General features: G+C 38.8%; 1 protein-coding gene across 1 annotated transcript; it reads right to left on the bottom strand.

The window, feature by feature from the left end:
- Nucleotides 1-657: 657 nt before the first annotated feature.
- On the bottom strand, nucleotides 658-8,083 carry LOC132849988 (sodium/myo-inositol cotransporter-like). Its single transcript, XM_060876045.1, has 2 exons — nucleotides 7,794-8,083; nucleotides 658-5,445 (listed from the first exon to the last, which is right to left on the bottom strand). Exon 2 carries the CDS (start codon nucleotides 5,172-5,174, stop codon nucleotides 3,039-3,041), a length of 2,136 nt encoding a protein of 711 aa, XP_060732028.1. The 5' UTR covers nucleotides 5,175-5,445; nucleotides 7,794-8,083; the 3' UTR covers nucleotides 658-3,038.
- Nucleotides 8,084-10,187: the final 2,104 nt, after the last annotated feature.

Here is a 10,187-nt window from a genome sequence, read left to right as displayed (position 1 = left end):
GGGAATGGCTGGTGGAGGAACAAATGATTGAGTGTGAAAAAAGTATGAAATGCATATTCCGGAAAATGCATGATAGTATAAAATAGGTTATTGGTGCTTTGGGGATGTTTGGAGCTAATGATGGCTGCAAACAAATTTTAATCCACAAAACATTGTTTCCTATGTTCATATACGCAGCCAAATCAACATGGTCAAAATGTTATCATCATTTAATTCTTTCGGTTTCAATTTTGAAAATAATTGTTTTGGGTTTCAACTTGTTTCAATAAACCTTTCCAGGTATAACCACAATTTCTTTTTACAAGATTCATTTTATATGTCTGACATTTTTATCAAAAGTGACACAATTGAGATCCTAAGTTTAGGTTACTGTCTGTTTATTTTCTATGTATGTTTCCATCCAACAAAATGTATTAAATGTGCAGTAGACTGGAATGGAATTCACTTTGGGATGAATCCCAACATCATGCTGCTTATTCCCAAGATAAGCTCCTGGTCTACTGCAAGCTTGACAAGAACAAAGCTGTTAATGAAGACACATACATACTGTACATACATACATACACACACACACACACACACACACACACACACACGGATGAATGAATGAATGAATGAATGAATGAATGGGACAAATGAGCAACCTTCAACATCTGGTTCTGCCCAAACAAGTTTGTCTTTATTTAGTCATAAAAAAATTCAAAGTATCAAACTGTTAAATCTGTTCATTTACGACTAATCTGAGAAGTGATTAACATATCAAGCTAATTCAAGCTATGTATACATCTAACACTTTCTCTGACTGCAAGTTGCAGCAAAACATAGGGGTCTATGTAGTCGGGAATGTCTGTTCTGTTTTGATTTTAAGCGGAAAAAAGGATTTGCAGATTTATTTTAGAATGCTAATGGTCCAACCAGTTTTATCCAAAGCAGTAACTGGAAATTGTAATGCAGTAATAAGTGGAATTGCAATGCAGCATTTACATTTGATTTCAGTCTTTCTGAGACAAAACAGATAAAGTGAAGCAGATGTCTGAACCCGGGCCATAGTTTACTAAACTGAAAATATTAACAAAAAAATGATCAGACTAACAGTAATAACAGAAGGAAGGGTAGCATAAGTTATTTCTAAAAATGTAACTACCCAGTTTATCAATCAATTCCTTGCTAAATAAAACCACAAGAAGTAGAATCCAAAGATTTTTTTTTTTTATTTTGTCACATTACCTATTTATGCTGGAATAATCCAAATTTTAACTAATCCAGTTGTGGATTCAGTGGCACCTAACATAGCAGACCTTTTACATGTAATTCATTAACTGAGGGGAAAATGCCAAAATAAGGCCTCATAACACAATTTGAATCCTACTCAGTTTTAGCATCAACACATGGCATGGTATTTCGATCTAAATAATAATATTCCAATTATACTTCCAAGTTTCTGAAACTTGACTTAACACAATCCGAAGAGCAATATATTGGTAACGCTTTATGATGCCAATTCCTGTCATCTAAACAGTCAGTTTTGGTAACTAATCCTTCATATCTGCATTTACCGAAAAACAACCACTAATTTGCTCTTATAATAAACAGTGTATTCAAAATGAGTATAAAAACAGTGCATGTTCTTACAACACCCACAAAATTAAATTCTTCCTCTAGAAGAACTAAATATTTTGCACAGCAATCAGAATTTCATCCAATACCCAAATTTTGGATTTCAACTTGAAAAGAAGGCATTTTAGTGGTGAATAATGCATTTGTGTACATATGTGCACTAAACATTGCTCTTAGACATTGATGATTTATGGGATACTGCAATAAAACAAATTAAAAGGAGCTCAATAGAGATACAGTGACTGAATTCGAACTAGCACTTAGAAACAGTTATGTTTAGGCAGATTTCACAACACTTACAACAGCACTGAAAAGCATAATTGTACATAAAACATCCGTTTCCCTATTTACTACTATATTCACATTTATGGCATTTAGCAGACACCCTTATCCACAGTGACTTACATTTTTATACAACTGAGCAACTGAGGGTTAAGTGCCTTGCTCAGGGGCCCAGCAGTGGCAGCTTGGTGGGCCTGGGATTAGACCTAATGACCTTCTGATCAATAGTCCAACACCTTAAACATTAGGCTACCACATCCTATATATCGTCGCTGTCGAGCGGAAACCTCGTATGTCCAAATTTTATCAATTTCATATTTTTTCACATATCGATGCTATTGGTCAGTCCCCACGTGGGTCTGTTATTTTTACAAGTTATTAACCAATCTAAAGTCTTGAAAATAGCTTGAGCGCAAATCTCATAACTCCATTGGACACTTCAACTACCACCTCTTCTTCACTCCGCCAGAGAGCTTCGCGGCATATTTCTCCTCAAGAAGAGTCGCAGCGAATCAACACGTCTTCTGAGGTAAATGTCTTCAAAACACTGGGCTCAATGAAAAAAAAATCTTGACCCCCGCTAGTTCTGGTGCTCGTCTGAGGACAGGAATTTAGCGCAAGAAAAACCAACTGCAACGCGGACTAAACCCTGTGCACTGCAGAAAAGGTACGGCGTTTTTTTAATTTCCTGAAAAATAACGGTTTTGGAGATACGAGGATTCCGCCTGACAGCGACGATATATTAGACAATAAGGTGGAAAATTTACTATTGTTTAGTTTTGAATGATATTACACATTGTAATGGATCAACAACAAATATAAACGCATATACAAAACACAGCCATCACCCCATGTTTGATGCTTTGATAAGGAAGGGCTTACAATAAATAAGGTAGAATTCACAGATTTTACAGTTATTACATAATATATAACGGTCCATTGTATCAGTAGTGCTTTTGGTTATAATATATTCACACAATTGGTGATTTACTTTGAAGTCAATGGAACAAACAAACCTTTTTTCAGAATATACAGAAAGTCCCTCTTATAAAAACTACAAAATCATGTTTTTAAAGAATCCAAACAGCTTTTGCAGTCATAAATATATCACATTTGTGTACATTGAGAAGATCAACATGTTACAGGGAGAAGTAGACAAACATGATGACACCCACAGAACAGACTATTACCAAACAAAAGTTTAGCAAAAGCTTGATTTTAGGGGGCTCATAAAGCATTTCCTGAATGACACGTTCATCTTCTATAATGACTTTTGGTGTTGATGCCGCTGTCTGTTCCTTAGGTTTACAAAACCAATTAAATAGGCACCAGAAAGCCCCCCACTTGCTTTTGCCTCCATTCTTCTGCCCTACCAACTCTGCACGCCCATTACTGTATGTCTCCACTGGGGTTGGTGCGTCTGTGCTGGGGGTTGTAGGATCCTGGTCACTAGGGGAAGGCATTAGGAGTTTAAGATCAGCACCATCAAGACATTGTTCTTTTTGAGCATCTACAGGCAGGTCTTCCTGGGAGGTGCCATTGCCATTGCAGTGAGCAGAATTTTTATTGGCCAGCTTGTAGACCTCCTTCCGATCAGTCAGAGTCAACTTTTCCATATTGCGTAGTCCCCACATGGTGGTGCGCACAATCTTGTCCTTGCTTGGAGGAGGAGTACAAAGACTGATGACCACAGCTACCAGGCCTGAGATCCAGAAGAGTCCAGCGGCTACATACATATAGTGGACATGTGTGATGAAGGCAGGTCGTTCATCTGGCTGATTGCAGGGGGGCTCACGATAGACAAAACCAAAGATAAGACGTGTGGTACCCAGAACAAAGCCAGTCATGCCACCCCAAAAGGCACCTGTCTCGTTACAACGCTTCCAGAAGATGCCAAGCAAAAAGAGAGCAGCAATAGGTGGTGTAAGATATCCTGCAATTTCTTGGATGTACAAGTACATTTGGCCACCTTGCATCTTAATGATAACTGGCACCCAGGCAATGCTGATGCCTACCATGATGATCACGAACACTCGGCCTACGAAAACCAGCTCTCTCGAGGAGGCACACTTGCGCACTAACTTGTAGATGTCCAAGGTGAAGATGGTGCTGGCACTGTTGAAGATAGAGTCCAAGTCACTCATGAGGGCAGCAATCATAACAGCCATCATCAGTCCACGCAGACCCACTGGCATAATGCTCATGACCAGTCGAGGGTAGGCAATGTTAGAGCAGCCAGCCTGGTTGTGGCACACTGCCATGCAGTGCTCAGGCCCGATACATGCCAGCTCATCTGCAAACATTATTCTGGAGATCATTCCTGGAATAACGATGATGAACATAGGAAGAATTTTCAGTATGCCTGCCATTAGGGTAGAGCCCTTTGCATGGGCAATGTTCTTAGCTGCAAGCACCCTTTGTACTATGACCTGGTCAGCACACCAGTACCAGATGGATGCTGGAGTCTGGCCTAACAGGAACCCAGGCCAGGGGATGTCCTCATCAAGGGGTCCTCGTAGGAGCTTGAGGGAATTTGACTTTGGGTGGATGCGACAGGAATTGGTGTACTCAAAACTATAGTTGTATCTGGCAAGAATGGCAGTGACATTTGGAACAGCCTCCATGTATTTCTCTCTTAAACCATCTAGTCCACCCACCTTGATCAGGCCGATGGCTGTAAGGCTCAAAGCTCCGCTGATCATAAGTATGGCCTGAATAGTGTCAGTGTAGATCACCGCAACCAGGCCACCTGTTACTGTCAGCAGTGCTGTCATGGCAATTAGCAGGATTATTGAAAGATAGAGATTCCAACCTAAGGACTCCTGGATGAAAAGAGCTCCTGCATACAAGTCCACTGACAGTTTGGTGAAGATGTAGAGCAAAAGGGAAAGACCAGCAAAGTAAACCTTTAGCCGTTTTCCCCCAAAGCGCTTTAAGAGGTATTCTGGCATTGTGTACACCCCACAGTGGATATAAACTGGAATGAACACCCAGCCCAGAAGCTGAAGGAGAAAAATGGCGTTGAACTCCCAAGCACCTACAGCAAAACCACTTGCTGCTCCTGAGCCAGCTAGGCCAATAAAGTGCTCGCTGCCAATGTTGCTGACGAACAGAGATGCTCCAATCAACACCCAGTTCATAGTTCGACCAGCCAGAAAGTAACCACTTACACTGCTGCGGTTGGCCTTCCACATGGCAAAGAATCCAATGCCCAGCACAAGGATAAAATAAAGTCCAACTACTGCAATGTCTGCTACCTCCATTGTTGCTGCCATGTCTAAATATTTACTGGTAGAGTTTTAAATAATACAAATATATAACTAATTCAAAGAAATTTGCAAATTATACAAAAAAAACATCTTATTTGGTTTGGTGTCTTTTTAGATGGCAACAGATTCATCTACCATCTCTCAATTTGGAAATTTCAATTTGGTTTAAGCAATAAGATGCAAATAAGGAAATAATCCATCCGATGCAACTCTTGAAGGGGATATTTTGTGGAAGAGGTCTCAGGTGTCTCATCTAATAAAGGCTATAGTTTACATTCTGCAAGACAGAGAGACAAACACAGAATAAGCATACAAAATGTTTATAATAATGAGTATAATTTTATTTACATATACACAGTATATATATATATATATATATATATATATATATATATATATATATATATATATATATATATATATATATATATATATATACACATATATATACACATACACACATCTGTACGTACAAACGAATGTGCATGTGTGTATGGGTGTGTGTGTGAAGGAGAACAAAATTTCCAACCCTCATGTTGCTTATTTTATCATTCTAGCACCAGAAACTGTATCATTCAAAATGTTACACACTCTTAATATAGTCAGATTGGATAATCTGAGCATATTAACCACTAAACTGCTTGATTGAACTGTCCCTATTTAAAAGACTATGACAAAAGTAAGTAAATCACTAGGTCCAGCACAGTAAGTCTATCCTATTCAACTATTTTATAATTATTTTTATTTTTTAACAGTTAATAAACAAAGTGAATGAATACAAAACTACTGCATTCCTTTCAAATTTACATTGTCACAACCAGGGGCGGTTCTAGAGGTGGGGCCACAGGGGCCCTGGCCCCTGCTGAAATCTGATTGGCCCCTGATTGGCCCCCATTCCATCAATCGTTGACGAGAAGAGCAACCGGAGAATTTTTCACAACGATCACAGATGCGATTCCACCCCCAAACAATTGGCGGCACTCGAGTGTTTGAAAAAGGAATGTTGCCAAAATGTATTTGCACTGTACTGTATAAATTATTTTGTGTGCTTGAATGTACCCTGTACTTAGCACCTGAATGTAACATGTGGCCCCTTAATGGCCCCATTACAGAAAAATCCTAGAACCGCCACTGGTCACAACTGACTATTATTGTCTGATTAACACACTATTTTCATACAAATACATTAACTATTTAAACACTTGCTATATACATACATTTTCCATATACTACCTTGCTAAAGCAGGTGTACATCATGAGCCAGAGCAGAGACTAAGAAATTTACATTCCCTTATCAAGACTAAAATTACCCACAAATTAGAATCCAGATTATTCATGTGCACAAATACATATAAAGTATCTTCTGTAACTACTGAAAATGATGCCCTGTGATTCTTCGAGAACAGACTCCATCTCTACTGCTGCCCTCACTTGGTGAATATGCCGTATTGCATACATTATTACAGAAGAGTTTGGATTCACACACCGAGTCAAGTTCTAGTCTCAGACCTACAAAGCGTCTGGGACTAAAAAAAAAACTGTACTTCTCTCTATGCAGAGACTTAATACAAATACATTAACACAATGCCTTGCTATACTTCATTCTACTTGGTGCACAAATATCAGATACTCTCCATTTTCTAATTCTAGTCAGATCTACCAAGCAGACACATGTTGCATCAATACTGATAAGCTGCTGTGTTATTTCCTGTCAGATTCTCTTTCCAAACTATTTCACTATCACAGGGTTCACTCAAAGCCAAAAACAGATGCTGAGATCAGATATGTAAGGCTGAACAGACCAGGCTGATCTAATCCCCTTACAGGGTTACTGTCTGGCCAAGAAAATATAAAAACTCTTCTCTTCCTCTTACTTGAAAATGATCTTGGTATTAATGTCATGTTCATGCTCTTTACTGGATGTGCTCTAGTAACCCTTGGCAACAGATCAGCTGCCTAGACTCATGACAGAAGATGGCATCAAGGTCATCGAGACATATTGTGTTATAATATCTTGTGCACGTTTATAATCCTCATGACTCTGATTATTTACAGCTGGGCAGCTACTGAACTTTCAAAGCGAGCAAGAAAGATCTTAAATATAGGCTACAGCTTTGTGCTGGTAAAATTTACATTCGTAACATATTGTTTCTTTAAAAACGTAAACAACAAGGCAGTGATATCAATCGGAAATCGGGTGGGTAGAAGGGTTTTTAATCACACTGCTATTCCGCGTCCACAGACAAACGCGAGCATCACCAAGAAGTGCGTGGAATTTTCCAGAACTGAGACCTGCGTTCTCTCTCTCTCTCTCTCTCTCTCTCTCTCTCTCTCTCTCTCTCTCTCTCTGTCTTTTCCTGTTTCCCAATTTCAGCCTCGATTAACGTATGAATTAACCTGAAAACATCCCCTGAATTACAGTACAATACAATAATACAGATTCTCTGTAAGAAGAAAACTTGTCTTTTATTGTACAGACATACAACAGAGAACACGACAATACGTCCTGTCACTCGGCTGAAAACACAACAAGCACCAGCGTTTACTTCTATCCCTTATTCCTGGTATCCATACTACATCATATTTTAGCCCTGCTTATCAAATTAGGCGTTAATCCACACTTACCATGCACACAGATACGACTTAAAAACAAATAAAGTTGTTGCTGCGCGAGCCCATTGAATGAAATTCCGGAAGTAATAGTGCCACTTATTTGCACGGCAGCACTTGGCCACGTCTTCAACACGTAGTCGCTGTAGATAACTGAATTTAAGTCGGTAACAAATTAATTCAGGATGTGGTCTTAGTCTATCAGCTTCTGTCTGAGTCCCTAAGTGACTAGAGGAAGTTATAAGCGATACAACAGACGCTTTTAAAAAGGTAAGTTGTGTTTATTGTCTCCGCCCTGCAGCGTGTGTACATGTGGGAGGAGCGCGGACACACACACGCTTCTATATCCTCTAAAGCCTCACCCACCTTCTACAGGCTCTACAGAACACCCTCTATTATTCTTAGCCCCACAAATTGTCTGCAATTTACTTATGAGGGCGACGAAAATTGGATAATACTGCTCTAATGGTTATTAAAAAAATAATAATAATTTTTTTTGTCTTTTACAAACTTTTCGGAAAATCACTAACAGTTAAATATATAAGTGGTCTTGTGTTAGTAAAAACACAAGGGAGCAGGAAGGTGGTAAAATATGTGTGTGAGAGAGAGAGTGTGTGTGTGAGATAGAGGGGTGTGTGTGTGTGAGAGTGAGAGAGAGAGAGAGAGAGAGAGAGAGAGAGAGAGAAAGAGAGAGTGAGAGTGTGTGTATGAAAGAGAGAGAGAGTGTGTGAGAGAAAGTGTGTGTGTGTGTGAGAGAGAGAGAGAGAGAGAGAGAGAGAGCAGTAGGTGAGACCAGTAGGTGAGATCTGCCATATAGACAAACATAGAATATTTTGTGCTATAAAAGAGGTGTAGAAATGTGTATACTCAGAAGTGACGTTTATTCTTATTGAAGGTTGAGCCCCTCTAAGAGTTATATATAAACTATATAATGTTCCCTCTATCTCCCACCCACATTCATTAGCCTTGCCCTAGCCTAGCCTGGTCCTATAAGCAAAATAATTACAAACAGGCATCCCCTACTCCTGTAAGAGAACTTATTGCATAATCATGATCTTGATAATGACAGTGTATCATTATTGTAACTTCTAGGCAGTTATTTAACACCCACTCTTTCTGCTAATCAAATCAGAAAGCTAATCAATTCAATTTATTTGTATAGCGCTTTTAGCAATTCCCATTGTCTCAAAGCTCAAAGCAGCTTTACAGAAGTATGGAACCAGAAGAGAGAGAACCATGCTCAGAAGGGAAACCATCTTCATTTGGGTGACACGCTCCAGTAAATAATGTAAATGTAAATAATGTCCTTTCTACAACAGTTTATAATAGTGCAACCGAGAGATCCTGAGGAACTAATGGGTCATCTTAAACTCTGAATTCAGCATAGACCTGAATGCTTATAAAGACCAGACCATACAGCTAACTGACACAATCATCAGCCTAATGAAGAACATTTCTGATGCACTTAATCTGATCTTCTTAAGCTGCGTGGTGGCTTCTGGAATTGCTGGTTAAATAACAGTGGAATATTACCCTGGCTCTTGGTTTGAATATGCTCTGCCAAATACAACCTTTGGCAAGATAAAATGCTTAATACTATGTATAGTTTATAGATCAACATTACTTATTCAGTACGGTTTATCAATAGATCACTCTTAAAGCCACAGCACATGCAATTATGACTTTCAGACAGCAAGTCATCATAGCCAAAGCAGATTTTTTTGAATATCTCACATTACTGTACATTATACAGTGTAATAAACAGGAGTAGAATGAGGAAGGATAAAGATCTAATATTCATCCATTTGCAGTCAGCTGGCTGTCTAATAAAGCTGTGTGATGTACTTACACAAGTACTTACACAGAAGTTCTGGAAAATGAAGTTCTGGAAAATGAAGTTCTGTTTTATGTTGTGGAACTGATTTCTTTTCTGTGTCAATATGTCAGTATTCTCAAAGTAAACTTTGTTCCTTCAACTGCTCCTTGCTGAGCAGCAGATAACATGATTTATAAAGCAGGTAGAAATTAACAACTGGGATGTGGAAGTGTCAATAAACTGAATATGACAATCTACAAATTAGTTCACAAAAAGTACAAAGACAGTATTTTTAAAGAATAAAGTATTGAGAAATATACAGTGAAGGCTCTCAGTCAAACACAAGCAAATTTGGAGTGTAGGAGTAAAGATTGATTGCCTTAAAACACTGCATGACCTTCATCTGTACTCTGGGATTCCCACACAACAGAAAGTTTTTGTATTTGAAACTAAGCAATTGCAACCCTGATTTTCAGCTTAGCATTTCATACAATGGCTTACTGTGACATCAGGCTTGTGCGTGTATGTGCTATAAAACAAGAGGAATACAGATAGAGAGCCTTTCTAGCTCTGGGTCTCTAGCTACAGATAGA

This window comes from Tachysurus vachellii, chromosome 8 (assembly GCF_030014155.1).
Source record: "Tachysurus vachellii isolate PV-2020 chromosome 8, HZAU_Pvac_v1, whole genome shotgun sequence".
Taxonomy (NCBI): domain Eukaryota; kingdom Metazoa; phylum Chordata; class Actinopteri; order Siluriformes; family Bagridae; genus Tachysurus; species Tachysurus vachellii.
Note: the sequence above shows the minus strand (reverse complement) of the source record. Positions and strands in the feature narration are given on the sequence as shown.